Genomic DNA, 20,608 nt, shown 5'->3' on the forward strand with positions numbered 1-20,608 from the left:
GAGTCCTCTCGCTGGGGATTGGGGAGTCCTGAGTCCCCTCGCTGGGGATTGGGGAGTCCTGAGTCCCCTCGCTGGGGGGTGGGGGGTCCTGAGTCCCCTCCCTGGGGGGTGGGGAGTCCTGAGTCCCCTCGCTGGGCGGTGGGGAGTCCTGAGTCCCCTCCCTGGGCGGTGGGGAGTCCTGAGCACCCTCGCTGGGGGGTGGGGAGTCCTGAGTCCCTTCGCTGGGGGGTGGGGAGTCCTGAGTCCCCTCGCTGGGGATTGGGGAGTCCTGAGTCCCCTCGCTGGGGGTTGGGGAGTCCTGAGTCCCCTCGCTGGGGGGTTGGGGAGTCCTGAGTCCCCTCGCTGGGGGGTGGGGAGTCCTGAGTCCCCTCGCTGGGGATTGGGGGTCCTGAGTCCCCTCGCTGGGGATTGGGGAGTCCTGAGTCCCCTCGCTGGGGGGTGGGGAGTCCTGAGTCCCCTCGCTGGGGATTGGGGAGTCCTGAGTCCCCTCGCTGGGGGGTGGGGAGTCCTGAGTCCCTTCGCTGGGGGGTGGGGAGTCCTGAGTCCCCTCGCTGGGGATTGGGGAGTCCTGAGTCCCCTCGCTGGGGGGTGGGGAGTCCTGAGTCCCTTCGCTGGGGGGTGGGGAGTCCTGAGTCCCCTCGCTGGGGATTGGGGAGTCCTGAGTCCCCTCGCTGGGGGTTGGGGAGTCCTGAGTCCCCTCGCTGGGGGGTGGGGAGTCCTGAGTCCTCTCGCTGGGGGGTGGGGAGTCCTGAGTCCCCTCGCTGGGGGGTGGGGAGTCCTGAGTCCCCTCGCTGGGGGGTGGGGAGTCCTGAGTCCCCTCGCTGGGGGTTGGGGAGTCCTGAGTCCCCTCGCTGGGGGGTGGGGAGTCCTGAGTCCCCTCGCTGGGGGTGGGGAGTCCAGAGTCCCCTCGCTGGGCTGTGGGGAGTCCTGAGTCCCCTCGCTGGGCTGTGGGGAGTCCTGGGTCCCCTCGCTGGGCTGTGGGGAGTCCTGAGTCCCCTCGCTGGGGGGTGGGGAGTCCTGAGTCCCCCTCGCTGGGCGGTGGGGAGTCCTAAGTCCCCTCGCTGGGCGGTGGGGAGTCCTGAGCCCCCTCGCTGGGGGGTGGGCCGGCGTCCAGACCCCCAAAAACACTCCGGGGAGAGAGCTCCGACCAGAGACTCGAGAGTGGCCGCTCTGGGTGTGCGCAGGCTTGGACGTGCGGCAGGCGCAGGTGGTGGTCCTGTCCTCGGGCACCAAGTGCATCAGCGGGGAGCACATCAGCGACCAGGGGCTGGTGGTCAACGACTGCCACGCGGAGGTGGTGGCCCGGCGCGCCTTCCTGCACTTCCTCTACACGCAGCTCGAGCTGCACCTCAGGTACGCGGCCGCGGCGCCGGGCAGGCGGGCTGGGGAGCCGGGTGCCCGTGGCCCCAGGGTGGGGACACCGCGAGGGGACAGCAGCTCCCGGTGAACCCCGGCCTCGGGCCTCGGTTTCTCAGCGGCCAGTTTGCCTCCGGGCCTGTGACCCGGGCCAGGCTCTCTCTGCACCGCAGGAGCGCTGTCCGCAGTGGCGTGGCAGAACAGATTGCTGACTCCGGTGAGGCCCTCAGAGATGGTTCTGAGGGTGAGGCGCCCCCGTGCCTGCAGCTCCTCCCCCGTGAGATGCACCTGGCGCAGGTGGATTGGGGCAGGTGCCCCCAGGCGCCTTCCCAGCCGAGCTGCTCGGTCTGGGTGGCTTGGGGGCTGTGGGCCTCTGCGCGCCTTCCAGCTGCTTCCTCTTATCCTTAGAGCCAGCGAGTCCGGGCTTCACGCGGGGGCTCATTCAGCACATCGGCATGTGCAGAGGCCACACAGTGGGAGGAGAGGCCCAAACATATGCCCGACAGACTGAGATAAGAACACGACCTTAACACACTCACTTTGGTTGTTTTTTTTTTTTTTTGAGACAGAGTCTCACTCTGTTGCCCGGGCTAGATTGAGTGCCGTGGCGTCAGCCTCGCTCACAGCAACCTCAAACTCCTGGGCTCATGCGATCCTCCTGCCTCAGCCTCCTGAGTAGCTGGGACTACAGGCATGCACCACCATGCCCGGCTAATATATATATATATACTTTTTTTTTTTAGTTGTCCAGCTAATTTCTTTGTATTTTTGGTAGAGACGGGGTCTTGCTCTTGCTCAGGCTGGTCTCGAACTCCTGAGCTCAAACGATCCACCCGCCTCGACCTCCCAGAGTGCTGGGATGACAGGCGTGAGCCGCCGCGCTCCGCCCACTCAATTAATTGTATCTGAGCCTCTGAAGTGGGCGGCAGCGAGACACACCGTCCCTGACACCCGGCCTGCCCCAGTGGGGCCGGAGTTGGAGGGAGGGGGCAGAGCTGGAATCTCTCTCCTGAGCCCCCACCTGCCTGGCCCAGCCCCGCCAGGCTCTGCGTGGAAGCCCGGCACGCACGCTGCTTGTCCGCTGCAGCGTCTGGGGGTGCAGCTCTCCCCTCCTCTCTGAGGGAAGGTGTCCTGGGTTGGGGGAGGGGGTTCATGGGTGGGGGAGGGGCGTCCTGGGCAGGGGGCATCCTGAGCGGGGGGAGGGGCGTCCTGGGTGGGGGAGGGGAGTCCTGAGTGGGGGGAGGGGCGTCCTGAGTGGGAGGAGGGGCGTCCTGGGTGGGTCAGGGGCGTCCTGGGCGGGCAAAGGGGCGTCCTGGGCGGGCAAAGGGGCGTCCTGGGTGGGGGGAGGGGCGTCCTGGGCAGGGGAGGGGCGTCCTGGGCGGGGGGAGGGGTGTCCTGAGTGGGGGAGGGGCGTCCTGGGCGGGGGCGGGGCGTCCTGGGTGGGGTAGGGGCGTCCTGGGTGGGGGGAGGGGCGTCCTGGGCGGGGGAGGGGCGTCCTGGGCAGGGGGCGGGCGGTGCGGGAGCAGCGCAGGGCAGAGGCAGGCGGACACCCCGGGTCTCCTGGGGAGAGCAAGCCTGTTCCGCTGCCTGCGGCGCCTCGCGCCCCCCAGAGCCGAGTCCGCCACCGCCGGGCGGAGCGTGTAGAAACGGGGAGACCCGCGGGAGGTCGGCCGCAGGAACCAGGCCATAACACCTGGGATAACAGGCCCCGTCCGGGGTCCTCCCACCTCGCCCCACCGAGCTGCCGTCGGTTTAGTTGGGGGCGCAGGGAGGTCCGAGGGGAGCCCACCCCCTCCCTCGGTCGGAAGCTCGGGCTGCGCTGTCTGTCGCGGGCGGTGCGGAGGGGACAGTCCCCGCGCTGTGGCGGCGACACCTGCGCTGGCCCAGCCCGGCCCTCCCCGAGCCCCGCCGAGGCCGGGACAGGTCCGCGTCCCCCGAGGGTCGCAGCCAGCGGGAGTCGCAGGATTCGTTTCACAAACGCAGACACGGGGTTCACGGCAGCGGGGAAACGGCGACAGGGACCCGCGGGCGGGCGGCGGGGCGAGGGGGCCGCAGGTGTCCGCTGCCCTGTAGGGTCCCGCCCGGCGGCCCGCGGGGAGTGACCCGGACCCCTGTGTTCCCAGCAAGCGGCGGGAGGACGCGGAGCGCTCGGTCTTCGCGCGCGCCAAGGACGGCGGCGGCTACCGGCTGCGCGACAACGTGCTCTTCCACCTGTACGTGAGCGCCTCGCCCTGCGGCGACGCCAGGCTGCACTCCCCGTACGAGATCGCCACAGACCGTAAGCGGCCGCCCGTTGCCTTCCCCGACCGACCGACAGCCCCTCCCCGTGGGGGTCCCCGGCTGTCTTCCCCCCTCCCCGTGCGGTGGCGGGGCGGCGAGGGTGGACGCGGGTCACACCTGAGACTGGCCGGACAGTCGCGCCTCCGAAGTCCGGAACGCCCAGATCCCGGGCAGAAAGTAGTTTGGGGTCTAAAACCAGCTGCTGAATGGCCGTAGTCCTCTGCTTCCTGATAGTGGGGCGGACACCCCCGTGTCCTGCCGGGCACAAAGGAGGGAAAAGGCCTCGCAGGTGCCTGGTGGGAGCAGGTCCCGCCTGCTGTCTTCGCCCGAAAGTTTGGGGACAGCAAAGCTCCGCTTTTGTAACGAAGCCAGGGGCGTGCGACCTCCCCCCAAAGGTGCCTGCCCAGGTCTCCTGTCACCTGTGGAGTTTCCTGGCCACCCGGTGGGTTTATGAGTTAAGGCCACCACCACCCCGCCACCCGACCCTGCCCCTCAGTGACCTCAGCTAGCAAAGGTCAGGGATGGGGCCAGTGCAGGGGGAGGCTGAGGCCTCTGCTCTGGGGTTGCCTAGGACGTGAGCATCTCTGTGAGGAGAGTCAGGGCCACCCCCCCAAGTGCCCTGTGAAGTCCTATGTGGGTGCTCTGTGCATGTGTGTTACATGTATATTACACGCATGCAGGTAGGCACATATGCATGTACACTTCACATTCACACATATGTGCACACCACACCTGTATGTACCGTGTTTGCATGCATTACATACCACACAGGCATTACACAGCATACTCACATGTGTGTACACACCACATGACCATGTATACACCACACTTACACACATTACACACCACACTCACACATGCATGTACACACCACACACGCATGTATGCACCCCACTTACATTACACACCACACACACATGAAGACACCATACTCACACATGCATTACACACCACACATGCATGTACAGACCACACGTGTGCATGTATGCACCACACTCACACACATTACACACCACACACACATGTACGCACTGCACTCACACACATATGTAGGCACTACACTCACACACCTCCTCCAAACCCTCTCTGGAAGCGGGCCAGGCACCCCTTCCCACGCAGGGACTGGAATTAGACCCGCGTCCTGATGAGGGCCTGGGGGGGGGACGTCCCGGCAGAAGTGCGGGGCAAGTGCAGGTGCTGACGGCCCAGGCTGGGCCCCGGCTCCCTCCTGGGGGAGAATGGGCACCCCTGGGGGGCCTGCGCGTGCCGGGCTGGGGAGGACAGGAAACAATGTGTGGAGGCTCATTTCCGTTGGACGATCACACTGGACCCGCATGGAAGCAACTCGCCCTGTGACGTTGTGACGTCTGGTCCAGTTAGACAGACACCGGGAACTTTCTTCCCACTCTCTCCTGAGAGTTCGGTGCCTTGAAGACCCAGCCCAGCAGCCTCAGGTGGGAGGGGAAGCCCCGCCGAGCGCTGGGCGCTGGCCCGACTTGCCCAGCGGCTGCCTCTGCTGCCGCGTCCCGTGGGAGACTGGGGGGCGCTGAGTGGGGCCGCAGGAGCCTGTCCACGCCTGAGACCCCTGGTCTCGGGGGCAGCTACGGCTCACCGGGCTTCCCGCGTCTCTGCGCATCCACCGCCAGCCCTGGCCTTTGCAGCCGGCCCCGGCTCCAACCTGCCACGTCTGCGGTTTAGAAAAACAAACAAGTACATTCTCAGGGGCACCCTGGGGCTCACTTCCAGACACAGATGTCTTTTATTGCACGGTGCTTTTAAGAAGCGGCAGGTGTTGGTAGGAGAAAAAAAAATAAAGCATTTCTCTGACACTTTCGCTGTGGATGAGATGCCGCTGCCTGGGAGCTTGCAAAGTGGACTCATCAGCCCAGGTTACACACCGCTTTCCCCTTCCTCATTCAGCGAGGGCGAGAAACCCAATTTCCTGCCGCCCTCGGCTTGGAAGGAGCCCCGGAGAGACCACTCAGCCTCTCTGCACCGCCAGCCCCAGGCCCAGGTCCTAAGGGAGCCAGGAGCTGCCTCATCATGACACTGTGCTCTCAAACACAGAGCCTGCAGAGCACAGGACATCCAGTCCGTCCACCGAGATCCTCATCGGGTCTATGGAGCTCATCCCGGAGCAAAGGACGCCCTAGACTGAGCTCTCCGTCCGCCCGGGGTTCTCTCCAGCTCTGGAAACTGCCCTGTGTCCTCTCACCCGCACATTGCCCGGCTTGGTTCTGATGGCTTCCGCTCGTTCGTTTCTCACTCCCTCATCTGGTCTGCAAGGAGCTATCATGCATCTCTGCACAGGGCCCGCAGCTGAGCTACCAACCTGCAGCTGTTCCGGAATTTTCCTCTCTCTCTCTCTCTCTCTCTCACATACATACCCCACAGACACACATGCATGAGCATGTGTGCACACACAAATATATGTGCATAAGCACACGTGCACACAAAAACACATGCACGAGCATGTGTGCACACACAAATATATGTGCATAAGCACACGTGCACACAAAAACACATGCACAAGCATGTGTGCACACACAGATATATGTGCATAAGTACATGTGCACACAAACACACATGCATGAGCACATGTGCACACAAACACATGCACGAGCACATGTGCACACACAGATATATGTGCATAAGTACATGTGCACACAAACACACATGCATGAGCACATGTGCATACAAAAAATATATGCACATGTGCACACAGAAACACACATGCATGAGCACATGTGCACACATACACTCAACAGGTATCTAATGTTTCCAGATCTACAAACATAACATGACTAAACAAAAGAGAAGCTTGGGCACTTGAACAGGTGGCCTGGACTTCTCTGCCTCCCTTTAAAAAGGAAGGAACACCAAGAAGAGCAGAGTCAGAAAGTCCAATGATGGTTTTAAATAATCATTAAAGCGAGGATCCTATAACCAGAGGGCCAAGGGGAGAACTGAGTTCTGACTTGGAAATTTTAGGAGCAAACATCTGACTCCCCCCAGCTGCAGAATACCTGCCGTCCACCAAGGACTCCTCTGGCCTGGAAGCTCAGAGAAGGTGTCCAGATTTCCCTGACCCCAGTGCGCAGGGCTACCTGAGGCCCAGGTGCAGGGAGACTGCAGGAAGGCCCTGGGGCTGCCAGCAAGCCCCCCTCCCCCAGGCATGTGGCTTTGGAAATTTTATTCATTCTCAAAAGCATTCATCTGCACAGATCATAAACTCTCCTTCCCTGGAGTCCTTAAATACAATATCAGTGCCAGTTGGTCCAAGATATCTGGGGAGATGTGTTTGTTGCCTGCAAATTTAGGAGTGTGTTAGATTCGGTTGTTTCCAAACCTGGCTTGTCTATCAGGGTCACCAGAGGAGGTTTTGCAAAAGCAGGTTCCTGCTGCAGGATCTTTGGATGAGATTCTGATGCATTAGGGTGTCCAAGGGTCTGCAGATTCCTGAGCGTCAGTTCTGTTTCCAGCCACTGGATTTTTTTTTATTTTTATTTTTTTGAGACAGAGTCTCACTCTGTTGCCCAGGCTAGAGTGAGTGCTGTGGCGTCAGCCTAGCTCACAACAACCTCAAACTCCTGGGCTCAAGCAATCCTCCTGCCTCAGCCTTCCGAGTAGCTGGGACTACAGGCATGCACCACCATGCCCGGCTAAGTTTTTCTATATATTTTTAGTTGGCCAATTAATTTCTTTCTATATTTAGTAGACACAGGGTCTCACCTTTGCTCAGGCTGGTTTCGAATTCCTGACCTTCAGCGATCCTCCCGCCTCGGCCTCCCAGAGGCTAGGATTACAGGCGTGAGCCACCGCGCCTGGCCCCAGCCACTGGATTTGGACCCCCCTAAATCAATCTCCTCTCCGGACTGGGCCTTTATTTCCCTGCCGGCTTAGTGGACAGGTCTTTGAGGAGTCGACGCCCGGCGGAGTCTCTGCAGAAGCTGAGCGGAGCCCTGTGGCAGGAGCCCCTCCGCTGGTCTGTCCCGAGCAGCAGCGACAGGTGCCGCGGACCTGGGGCTTTGATCTTGTGCCGGGCAGGGCTGCTGCACCCACCTGGGTATCTCAGAACTGCTGAATCCTGAGACCAACTCAGTCAAGCTAAAGACGGTGCCTGAAAGATGTCCCTTTCCACAGCCCGAGAACATGCTGGGGTCAGGATTTGCACGGTTCCAGAGGCCGTAGGGCGCCAGCTCCCATCACGGAGGGACAAGGCCCTTCCAGACTCTCAGGGGACGACCCCACTGCTGTAGTGGTTCTGGGAGGCCCCGGCGAGCACCAAGGCAGTTCTGATAAGAACCCAAATGGGCCAGGAGAGTGTCAGAGTCTCGGGCACTGCACCTGGGTGCAAATTTCTCTGTCTTTTTTTTTTTTAAGGTTTTTTTTTTATTTTAGCATATTATGGGGATACGAGTGTTAAGGTTACATTTATTGCCCAGGCCCCCCTCCCCTCTCAAGTAAGAGCTTCAAGCGTGTTCATCTCCCAAATGTTGCACATCTTACTCGTTGTGGTTGTATATACCCATCCCCTCCTCCCCCCTCCCACCCGCCCGACACCCGATAGATGTTATTCCTGTATGTCCACTTAGGTGTTGATCCGTTAATACCAATTTGCTGGTGAGTACATGTGGTGCTGGTTTTTCCATTCTTGAGATACTTCACTTAGTAGAATGGGTTCCAGCTGTATCCAGGAATATACAAGAGGTGCTAGATCACTATTGTTTCTTAAAGCTGAATTTCTCTTTCTTAGTATGGTTTTTTTGGTGTTTTGTTTGTTTGTTTGTTTGTTTGTTTGTTTGTTTGTTTTTGAGACAGAGTCTCATTCTTTTGCCTGGGCTAGAGTGCCATGGCGTCAGCCTAGCTCACAGCAACCTCAAACTCCTGGGCTCCAGCAATCCTTCTGCCTCAGCCTCCCGAGTAGCTGGGACTACAGGCACGTGCCACTGTGCCCAGCTAATTTTTTCTATTTTTAGTTGTTTGGCTAATTTCCTTCTATTTATAGTAGAGATGGGGGGGGTCTCACTCTTGCTCAGGCTGGTCTCGAACTCCTGAGCTCAAGCATTCCTCTCACCTCGGCCTCCCAGAGTGCTGGGATTACAGGCGTGAGCTGCCGCGCCTGGCACTTGGCGTGGTTTTTAAATAACCTGGTAAATTCAGTTCTCACTGCCATTTACCAAGAATTTAATAGCTTAGTGAAGTTCTCCAATCTATACCCTACAAAATGCCAAGAAAAATAGCAGCATTGTGTCTTTATATTTATCTACAAGTTTATGCTAAGCGCTTAGTACATCTGTTCTGAGCCAATTCCATTCATTGTGTAGAGGGCTGTTGAGGGGATTGAAGTCAGGAAATCTAAAATACAATTCCGTAAATTCCTGTGTTCAGATTTTCCTACTGAGTCACAGAAATATGCAAACTATGATAATATTTGTGCGCTGCGGGATAATGAACTTTAATGGCCTCATAATTTCAAATTATCACTATCATCGTCATCAAGAAAGCCAACGTTCACCCTCACGACCACATGGAAAATATTGTAGACGTTATCATTACAATAAACAGAGGTTGTTTCACAGGTAAACCTTCTGGGATTTACCTTTGGAAGGCAACTTGAAATGCTAAAGTTTACTTGGCGTTTGAAACTATTTCCTTCCCTTCCTGTGATTTTTTGTTTGTTTGTTTGTTTTTCGTTTTTGGCTCTGTCCCCTCCCCATACCACCGGTAGCAGCTGTGCACTGCTTTTTAGATAAACCTTGAGCTCCCCCTGGGGATGGAACTTCTTCTCATTTATGCCCATCTCCTTCTGACACTCCCCTAAAAATAAAGCATTCACTGGAACAACTTTAGGAAGACTATTACTGCCTGCCTTTTCCTTGACGTCGAAAGGAAAGGGTTTTAGACGAATACCCGCTAGGAGGAAGGGTCTGGCGGTTTGCGATGCCAGGATTTGACTAGAACGTCCTGGCGGGTCTGGGAGTATCCGTGTGTACACAGCAGGTGGGATCTCCACATCCCGCCTTCCCACAGTCTCAGGCACACTGAAGATCCACGGCAGACTATTTACGTTCAGCTCCCTGCAACTGCTGGCCGGATTGGCATTTCGTTCTGCCTGAAGTGGCATCTTCAGGTCCCTCCTGCCTCTCACAATTAGCCAAGAAAGAGCCGGAGGAAGCGGGCTCTGCGAGGTCCACCCCACTCCGACTGCCTGGGACGGGGCCCAGCTCCCCCGGGAGCTGCTGGAGAAGGCAGCCTGAGACGCGAGCCCCAGAAATCAACACTGTCGGGAGCAGCTCCTGCACCTGGCTCTTCAAGCAAAATTATTAGAAGCCGGCTGTTAACTCAAGCCAGGCTCCCGTTATCACGGCATTAACAGGCTACGGAGTGTCCTCCAGGAAGGGGCTGGTTGTGCTGGAGCAATGAGTGAGAATTTGGAAAGCCCTGGTGACGTGACAGGCAACTGTCAAGGTCTGGAAGACGACCGGTAGCTCAAGTGTTGGGAGAACACAGCACACTACGATTACCAGAGATAGGGGACCGCAAGTACCACGTTCCCTGAGAAAACATCCCCAGATGGAAGAGTGAAGTCCCCAGCATTGTGACAGCATTGTGGAGAGTGCCCGTGTGCTGGCTCCTCCATGCTCCCAACACTGCCTGCCAGGGGCTGATGCTGGTAAAGAGCTCACCTGGACAGCGTGAAAAGACAGGCTAAGCCAGGTGTTTCTGAGTCACGTGAACTATCTTTTTTCAATATATCATCAATATTATACCACCCATCACCATCGTCATCATGTTAATCATCATCATTACCATCATCATCACCATCATCACTACCATCATCATCATGATGTTAGTCATCATCATAATCACCATCATCACCATCATCACCACCTTCATCACCACTTTCATCACCATCAACACCATCATCATCACAATCATCATCACCATGATGTTAATCATCAGGATTATCATCATCATTACCATCATCACTATCATCACCACTTTCATCACCACCATCATCACCACCATCATCACCACCATCATCATCACCATCATGATTATCATCATCATTACCATCATCACTATCATCACCACCTTCATCACCACAATTATCATCACCATCAACACCATCATCATCACCATCATCATCATCATGATGTTAATCATCACCATTATCATCATTACCGTCATCACTATCATCACCATCATCACCACCTTCATCGCCACCTTCATCACCACCATCATCATCACCATCATCATCACCACCATCTTCACCACTATGATCATCACCATCATCATCACCACCATCATCACCATCATAATCACCCTCATCACCACCACCATCACCATCATCACTGTCATCATCATCACACCACCACCATTATCACGCCCACCATCACCACCATCACCACCATCATGATCGTGGCCACCATCACTGCCATCTAATTCCCAGCACCAACTAAAGCTCAGGGGAGAGACAGGTGCTCCGACGGGGGAGCACTGGGCGTTCATTAGCTGAGCCCACCCAGGTTCAACCTCTCCCATTGCTCCTTCCTTCCACAGAGGACTCACTGAGAGTCCAGATTTGATCTCATTAAGTCTCTGGTCTGTGGCAATGTGAGGAAGCCATTCCGAAGCCCCTCACGTGCTTACTTTCTCTAAGGCAGGGGTCCTCAAACTACGGCCAGTAGGCCACATGTGGCCCGCTGAGGACATTTATCCGGCCCGCCGGGTGTTTTTGCCGCTGCCGCCTGTCCTGCTAGCGGCCGCCGCGTCCCGGGCCCACAGTGCGCATGTGTGGAGTGTGCGCAGGGCTCTCCAACGGCCTGAGGGGCAGCGAACTGGCCCCCTGTTTAAAAAGTTTGAGGACCCCTGCTGTAAGGAATGCAGCACCTCTCTTCCCAGGAGCTGGCCTTCAGGCACCATGAACGTGTAATACCAGCAGCTCAGCCCTTGGACACAATGAGACAGTACGGTGGAAACTACTTTTCAGTCTGCAGGAGAAAGTTCCCACATAAACCCGGGTGTCACTTACCACCCAGAACCTCCCTTGAATTCCCTTCCACAACTTCTAAAGGTTAAGTAGAAACTCTCTAAAGAAGCATTCAGTGTGGATTTGTGTCACCATAGGTAGGTAAATGATGGACCACCCGCTATTTTGCATAAAATGTGTACGCAGAGTGGTTAACCATTTCTATATTATAATATAATTCAGGCTTAGTATACACAGTTTTTTCAAGGAAAAAAAAAAAATAACAGGCGGGCTGTGGTGGCTCAGACCTGTAATCCTAGCACTCTGGGAGGCCGAGGTGGGCGGATTGCTTGAGGTCAGGGGTTCAAAACCAGCCTGAGCCAGAGCAAGACCCCGTCTCTACTATAAATAGAAAGAAATTAATTGGCCAACTAATATATATAGAAAAAATTAGCCGGGCATGGTGTGCATGCCTGTAGTCCCAGCTACTGGGGAGGCTGAGGCAGGAGGATTGCTTGAGCCCAGGAGTTTAAGGTTGCTGTGAGCTAGGCTGATGCCACGGCACTCACTCTAGCCTGGACAACAAAGCGAGACTCTGTCTCAAAAAAATAAATAAAACAAACAAACAAACAAAAAACCCGGGTGTCACTTACTACCCAGAACCTTCCGTGAATTCCCTTCCACAACTTCTAAAGGTTAAGTAGAAATTCTCTAAAGAAAGCATTCAGTGTGGATTTATGTCACCATAGGTAGGTAAATAAATGATGGACCATGCTATTTTGCATAAAATGTGTACACAGAGTGGTTAACCATTTCTATATCATAATATAATTCAGGCTTAGTATACACAAATTTTTCAAGGAAAGAAAAATAAACTTAAGCTTCCTCTTGTTCACTCTAGTTCCCCAAGTAACTGTGGGGTGTGAGGCGTGGTCGGTGGGTGGGTGTCACAGACCCTGGAGAACTCGGACCACGAGAGGGACCTGCAAGGACCCACTCAGGGGCCACCTTGTTTCCAGGCCTCTTGGGGCACCTGCCCTGCGTAGACCTCGGCACCTGGGCAGCAAGACTGAGGTGCCCAGCATCCTGCACTTTCCCTCCTGCCGTCTCAGGCAGTCCTCGCAGCCTGGGAGGCAGGCGCTGTTAGGGCCCCTATTTCTGAAGGAAGTAACTGCATCACAGCAATTTTAAGTAAATTGCCCAGGCCAGACATGGTGGCTCACACCTGTAACCCTAGCACTCTGGGAGGCCAAGGTGGGAGGATCGCTCAAGGTCAGGAGTTTGAGACCAGCCTGAGCAAAAGCGAGACCCCCGGCTCTACTAAAAATAGAAAGAAATTAATTGGCCAACTAAAAAATACATAGAAAAAATTAGCCGGGCATGGTGGCGCATGCCTGTAGTCCCAACTACTCGGGAGGAGGCTGAGGCAGGAGGATTGCTTGAGCCCAGGAGTTTGAGGTTGCTGTGAGCTAGGCTGACGCCACGGCCACTCACTCTAGCCCGGGCAACAGAGTGAGACTCTGTCTCAAAAAATAAAAGAGTGAGTAACTTTCCCAGGGTTTCACAGCTAGTAAACGGCTGACCAGGACCGCAACCTAGACGGGGGCTGGTCCCGATTACCACCCGATTCTGTCCGGCCCGAGAGCTAAGCACAAATATTTAAATGTTCCAGCGCCCACAAACCAAGTGTCGGGGGATACACAGCCACCCTGCCACCCACCCCACGCACGGTCCCGAGCCGACCCTGGGCTGAGCGGCAGAGAGTCGAGTCCACCAAGTCTGAGATAATGGCACCCGGCCGTAGCCGCGAAAGTCAGCTGACCCCAGGCTGGACAGACAACGTTGCTTCACCTCAAACTGTTGGAGTGAGGGGACCCCCTCCCAGCCCGCGTCCCTGTGCAGCCCCAGCTGTGACCCCGAAACCCTTCCACCTGGTCTCTCCCACGCTCCCCTCCCCTCCTCCCACCTCCCACCCCGAGAGCCCCAGAAGTTCCCAGCTCACCGAGCCTCTCCTTTCCTAGTGAACAGCAGCAAACACCTGGTCAGGAAGTTCCGCGGCCACCTGCGCACCAAGATCGAGTCTGGTGAGGGGACGGTCCCCGTGCGGGGCCCCGGAGCCGTGCAGACCTGGGACGGCGTCCTGCTGGGGGAGCAGCTGGTCACCATGTCCTGCACGGACAAGATCGCCAGGTAACGGCCCCCCGTTTTTCCCCTCCCTTTCGACGGTGGCGGGGAGAGGGGGTGAGTTCACAGGCTCTGACCGGCCGACTTAACCCTGGATGAGGCCGGGCGCGGTGGCTCACGCCTGTGATCCCGGCACTCTGGGAGGCCGAGACGGGAGGATCGCTCGAGGTCAGGAGTTCGAGACCAGCCTGAGCAAGAGCGAGATCCCTGTCTCTACTAAAAAAATGGAACCAAGGCCGGGCGCGGTGGCTCACGCCTGTAATCCTAGCTCTCTGGGAGGCCGAGTTGGGCGGATTGTTTGAGCTCAGGAGTTCGAAACCAGCCTGAGCAAGAGCGAGACCCCGTCGCTACTATAAATAGAAAGAAATTAATTGGCCAACTAATATATATAGAAAAAATTAGCCGGGCATGGTGGTGCATCATGCCTGTAGTCCCAGGTACTCGGGAGGCTGAGGCAGGAGGATCACTTGAGTCCAGGAGATTGAGGTTGCTGTGAGCTAGGCTGACACCACGGCACTCAGTCTAGCCTGACTCTGTCTAAAAAAGAAAGAGAGAAAGAGAGAGAGGAAGGAAGGAAGGAAGGAAGGAAGGAAGGAAGGAAGGAAGGAAGGAAGGAAGGAAGGAAGGAAGGAAGGAAGGAAGGAAGGAATGAATTAGCTGGACGACTGAAATATATATAAATATACACACACACATACACATATATATAAATTTTTTTTAAATTATCCAGGCACGGTGGCTCATGCCTGTAGTCCCAGCTACTCGGGAGGCTGAGGCAGGAGGATCTCTTGAGCCCAGGAGTTTGAGGTTGCTGTGAGCGAGGCTGATGCCACGGCACTCTAGCCCGGGCAACACAGTGAGACTCTGTCTCAAACAAACAAACAAAAAACCCTGGGTGAGACCAGGGACTCTGTCCCTGGGCTGTGGACCTGGGCTGGCCGCGGTGGGTGGGGGGCCCTCTTTTCAACAGCTGTTTCCACATTTTTAATTCCCTTCACTGGAGGCCAAAGTGCCTGGAGAGGGTCAGGACGTAGAAGCCTTCACCTGCCACTCACACACCCCCAGCTCGGGCCTCCCTGGGCAACCTGACCCCCTGTGTCGGGGGTGTATCTGGATGGGTAGGTGGAGGCACCTGGGCAGGAGGGTGTACCTGGGTGGGCAGGTGGAGGTATCTGAGCAGTCAGGTAGGGCACCCAGGAAGGCAGGTGGGGTACCTGGGAGGGTAGGTGGGAGGTACCTGGGCAGTGGAGTGGGGTATCTGGGCGGGCAGGAGGGGTACCTGGTTGGGCAGATGGGGTACCTGGGAGGGCAAGTGGGGGTACCTGGGCATGTGGGGATACATGGGCAGGTGGGGTACCTGGACAAGCAGGTGGGGGTACATGGGCAGGTGGGGTCTCCCACCTGCAGGGGGAGCGGATGGGGAAGCCCCCCCTTCCCCGACCGCCCACTATCCACCAGAACCTGCCAGGCAGGAAGGACCCCGGCCCCTGCTGCCCCCGGGTGGCCCCTCCACTCCCAGGTCTCGGGAAGGGGCGGCCTCGGCCTCCGTGCTCAGGAGTGGGGGGTCCCAGGGGCCCCTCCACCTCCCCAGAGCACCTGCCGGTGGGGGAGGGCCTCACCCCTCGTCATGTGGCCAGAGAGGGGCCCCCATCACCCCACAGACATATTCCGTAATCTTGGTTTGGAAACAGCCGCAGAGCACACCTGGGGTGGGCGGGTGCAGCAGGAATTTGCAAAAAAGCCGCAAACTCCCCAGAGCCACCCGGACCCCGACCGCAGTGCCGGTGACACAGGTGCAGAAGGCCACGGCGGACGTGAGTCAGGGCGTCCTTTGGGGGCCCAGGTGCAGGTGTTGATCGATCTGTAACCTGCAGCCATGGTGTGGACACGTCCGTGGCATGTGGCTCATGTGGCTCACGGCACACCCCGCCCGGCGTCTGCCGACCTGGCTGCCCCTAAGCCCCTGTCTGTGGGCAGTTTGGGGTTGGAGCCAGCAGGAGGGGGGAAGAGGGGAGAAGACCAGCCTCCGGGACGTGAAGGAGGAGGCCAAGCCAGCCCGTCCAGGGCTGCCTCGGGGCACCTGTGCCCGTGAGACCCACAGCGTCCTGTCGCCACGGCGCGGTCTGGCGCAGAGAGTGAGGGGTCACAGCCGTCCCCTGCGTCCCCGGTCAACATGCAGCGCCCCGGGTCCCACGCAGATGGGAGACCCACCTGTGACAGGTGGGTCTCACTCAGGACTCACAATACCTGAATGTGCCTTTAACAACCTGCCACGGCCTCGCTCTGGAGAGCAGAGCCCAGGACCGGGTGGTGAGGGAAAGCACGGGTGGGTGAGGTGGGAGGCGCAGGCCAGGGGGAAAGGGGCACCCCACCAGCCGACCCAGGTACACCCACCTGCCCACCGGGAGTACCTCACCTGCCCAAGTGCTCCAACCTGCCTGCCCAGGTACCCCACCTGCCCATGTATCCTCACCTGCTAGCCCAGGTACACTCACCTGCCCACCTGGGTATTCCATCTGCCCATGTACCCCCACCTGCTGGCCCAGGTACCCCACCTGACAGCCCAGGTACACCCACCTGCCCACCCAGGTACCCCACCTGCCAAGGTGCTCCCAGCTATCTGCCCAGGTACCCCCCAACTGCCCTCCTGGGTACCCCACCTGCCCTCCCAGGTACCCCACCTGCTCATGTACCCCCACCAGCCTGCCCAGGTACCCCACCTGCCCATGTACCCCCACCTGCCTGCCCAGGTACCCCACCTGCCCATGTATCCCCACATGCCCAGGTACCCCCACTTGCCCTCCTGGGTACCCCATCTGCCCAGCCAGGTACCCCTCCTGCCCGCCCAGATACCCCACCCCACTGCCCAGCTACCTCCCACCTACCCTCCCAGGTACCCCAACTGCCCTCCTGGGTGCCCTACCTGACTGCTCAGATACCTCCACTTGCCCACCCAGGTACACCCACCTGCCCAGGTACCCCACCTACCCTCCCAGGTACCCCACCTGCCCTCCCAGGTACCCAACCTGCCCTCCTTGGTGCCCTACCTGACTGCTCAGATACCTCCACTTGCCCACGCAGGTACACCCAACCTGCCCAGGTGCCTTCATCTACCCTCCCAGGTACCCCACCTGCCCTCCTGGGTGCCCTACCTGACTGCTCAGATGCCTCAACCTGCCCACCCAGGTACACCCACCTGCCCAGGTACCCCACCTACCCTCCTAGGTGCCCCACCTGCCCTCCCAGGTACCCAACCTGCCCTCCTTGGTGCCCTACCTAACTGCTCAGATACCTCCACTTGCCCACACAGGTACACCCACATGCCCACCTGGGTGCCCCACCTGCCCAGGTGCCCCCACCTACCCTCCCAGGTACCCCACCTGCCCAGGTGCGGCCCAGCACTCTGTCCCTCCACCTCTGCACTCAACTCTGGGCAAAGAGTAGCCTCTGGGAGCCCCGATGGCTGCAGGGCAGATAAAACACCAGCCCCGGGGCAGTGATTCCGGATCCTCTGGGGAAATTACCTAGCGGCTGCAGGAAAAATAGCGCCATTTGCGAGTCGCTAATGGCAGCAGCCACTCAGAGCCCGGCATCTGCATCAGAGGCAGCCGCGGCCGCCGTCCCGTCCCGTCTCTCAGAGGGAAACGCGTGGCTCCTTCGTAGTGCTTCCATCCACCCAGGATGGGGGAGCATCAATTTCCTCCCTAGCAGAACCCGCCTGGCGCTGGGACGGGGCTGGGTCTCTCGCTCAGCTCCGAGTCCCCGGAGCGAGGCGGTGAGTTAATGCCGTGGCTTCCAGGCTGGAGCACAGAGCAAGCTGCACCCCACGGTGTCTGGACTTTTCTCCGGGGGGACCCAGTCCTCACGGGGGCTCCCTGGGGCCTGTCCCAGCCATGGCGTGTTCCTGGACACGCTTCACGGACCCGGGACCCGTGTTCCTGCGGCGCTGCCCGTTCCCACCCCTCCACACCGTCCGTGCTCGGGGACGGGCAACACCAGCCCCCCGGCTCACTTTGCCTCTAAGAATCAAAGTCGAGAGTCACGTAAGAACCTAAATCTTCTGGAACTAATGTTCCTCCGGAGATGGTTTCTAATTATAAGCACCTGAGCTTATTATTGATCACAACGTCTGTCTAAATGAGCAGATTAAAACTTTCCCCATAAAGAAAGAATTGAAAAAATTACAACTGCTCTCTGGGGAATGTGACCGTCTGATTTTCCAGACTCAGATTTTGGGTCCAGCACGGCCGTGGCTCCCGCCTATAATCCCGGCTCTCTGGGAGGCCTAGGCAGGAGGATCGCTTGAGGCCAGGAGTTCGAGACCAGCCTGGGCAACATAGCAAAACCCCCATCTCTACTAAAAAGAAAAAGTAAAATAAACTTAGATTTGACTGTGAGAACAAAGTCTCCTTCTGCCTACAGAGATGTACTGCTCCGAACTCTCTCCAAGGAGTTTCTCTCTCTGTTCCCAGCCCTGGCCCACCGGGGGAGAGATTCCCACATCCTTCCACCTGGATTCATTGACGGCTTTCTTGTCTCAAAGTGTCACCGGCCCTGTGGACGTCAAATTGGAGGGTTGTTCATTTTTCTCATCTCAAAATGCAGGTCCTGGCCAGGCGTGGTAGCTCACGCCTGTAATCCTAGCACTCTGGGAGGCCGAGGTGGGAGGACTGCTGGAGCTCAGGAGTTCGAGACCAGCCTGAGCAAGAGCGAGACCCCGTCTCTACTTAAAATAGAAAGAGATTAGCCAAACTACTAGAAAGAGAAAAAATCAGCCAGGCACAGTGGCGCATGCCTGTAGTCCCAGCTACTCGGGAGGCTGAGGCAGGAGGATCGCTTGAGCCCAGGAGTTTGAGGTTGCTGTGAGCTAGGTTGACGCCACGGCACTCTAGCCCGGGCAACAGAGTGAGACTCTGTCTCAAAAAAAAATTTTTTTTTTTAAATGCAGGTCCTTTGAAAACAACCGCTCTTCTAAAACACAACATTTTCACCGTTTGGTTTGAAAACCTTGTTACTCCGTTTTTAACATAGATTGTGTGGTGATTTAATTCCAGCTTCTAAATGAAGTTTTATACACTCCCTAGTGATGAAAGTGGTGCGTGCTCAATCCAATAAGACTTATCAAATATAAAAGCAATAACTGTGGATCGATGGCGGCTGTATCTCTTCGCCGGGCCAGGGGCCGAGTGGCTGGGGGCCTCCCTAGAGGACAACAGGCGTCCACCCTGGGACACGGCCCGACACTCAGAGACGACAAAGGAACCGGTGTCTGCAAAATAAAAACCGCCAATCTGGCCAGGCGAGGTGGCTCACGCCTGCAATCCCAGCACTCGGGGAGGCCGAGGCAGGAGGATCGCTCAAGGTCAGGAGTTGGAGACCAGCCTGAGCGAGAGCAAGACCTCATCTCCACTAAAAATAGAAAGAAATTAATTGGCTGACTAAAAAAACACAGAAAAAAATTAGCCGGGCGTGGTGGCGCATGCCTGTAGTCCCAGCTACTCGGGAGGCTGAGGCAGGAGGATCGCTTGAGCCCAGGAGTTGGAGGTTGCTGTGAGCGAGGCTGACACCACAGCACTGTAGCCCGGGCAACAGAGGGAGACTCTGACTCAAAAACAAAAAAAACAAAAAAAAACCCGGTAACCTAGTTAGGTGGACAACACAGCGGACTTGCAGAGAAAGGAAACCGGAGGGCGGGGCCCGAGACTCTGCACACGGCCAGGCGCAGTGGGCTGGACACAGGCGCCAGGGGTGGGGCAGGTGTGAGACCCCTGGGGCTCAGCCAGGGAAGGCTGGACTCCAGGCTCCCCTCTTCACAGATGGACCAAAGGCCTCGGAGGGAGCAGAACTGTCCTCGGTCCCCAGGAACCAGGAGCCAGACGGTCTCTCTGAGATGCAGCTGAGGGTGGGGCTCCCCCAAGGTTGGAGGACAGGAGCTGACACCCCCACAGTCTGGGCAGAGCCACCCCGAGGGGACCCCCCCACACACACACACACCTGTCCCCTGGTTGCTTGGGGACCCCCGCACACACACCTGTCCCCCGGTTGCTTGGTGGCCACTGTAGGTGAGGACACCGCGTCTCTGAGCTAAAGCAAGGTGGAGTCTTCCCAAGACCCATCCCCCCACTTCTCCGTGGCATTTCAGTGATTGACAAACAGACAAAAACACATTTATTTAGGGATTACCTACGTCGAAAGCCAGGCATGGAATTTTGTTATTCTCTGTCAACACTGCGGTAATATCAGCTGTTTGCACAAAAGGAGAGGTGTTTTCCGCTCACCCTCGAACGCGGGAAATTCTGCGGTTTGTATTCAGAGAGACGTGCAATTCCATCGATCCTGCCGGCCGAGTACGTTTGAGCCCTCATCACCAGGCAAGGAGGTTGATTTTCTCTTTATTGCAAAGGTTATTAGGTGGGAGCCAGACAGAGAGCTCGTTTGTCCCCAGACATCCTGAGGAATGCAGAAGACCTCTCTCCGGTGTGTTCCGGAAGTTTCCAGCAGAGCCAGTGTTTGGACGGCCACTCCCCGGGGGATACGAGTTCTGTTTTTTTAAGTCTCGGCTGTTTTCAAGAGAGTGCCTTGTTATGGGTGGAGGAAAAGTACTTTCCCTGCTTTGAATTGATAAGAAATTTAAAACTCCACTAACAGGCCCCGGGCCTGCTGGCTCACGCCTGTCATCCCAGCACTCTGGGAGGCCGAGGCGGAAGGATCGCTCGAGGTCAGGAGTTGGAGACCAGCCTGAGCAAGAGCCAGAGCTGTCTCTACTAAAAATCGAAATAAATTAACTGGACAACTAAAAACAAATAGAAAAAA

The 20,608-nt window shown here is 57.3% G+C and overlaps 1 protein-coding gene across 1 annotated transcript in view; it reads left to right on the forward strand.

Annotated features, from left to right (window-relative positions):
- ADARB2 (adenosine deaminase RNA specific B2 (inactive)) overlaps positions 1-20,608 on the forward strand; it is a 260,438-nt gene that overhangs the window by 227,936 nt on the left and 11,894 nt on the right. Inside the window, exons 5-7 of the mRNA XM_075997510.1 lie at positions 1,185-1,353; positions 3,480-3,634; positions 13,633-13,801. Of these exons, the coding sequence (XP_075853625.1) occupies positions 1,185-1,353; positions 3,480-3,634; positions 13,633-13,801 (493 nt within the window). The remainder of the gene's footprint in view (positions 1-1,184; positions 1,354-3,479; positions 3,635-13,632; positions 13,802-20,608) is intronic.

The sequence above is a fragment of the Microcebus murinus genome, chromosome 25 (genome assembly GCF_040939455.1).
Source record: "Microcebus murinus isolate Inina chromosome 25, M.murinus_Inina_mat1.0, whole genome shotgun sequence".
Classification (NCBI taxonomy): domain Eukaryota; kingdom Metazoa; phylum Chordata; class Mammalia; order Primates; family Cheirogaleidae; genus Microcebus; species Microcebus murinus.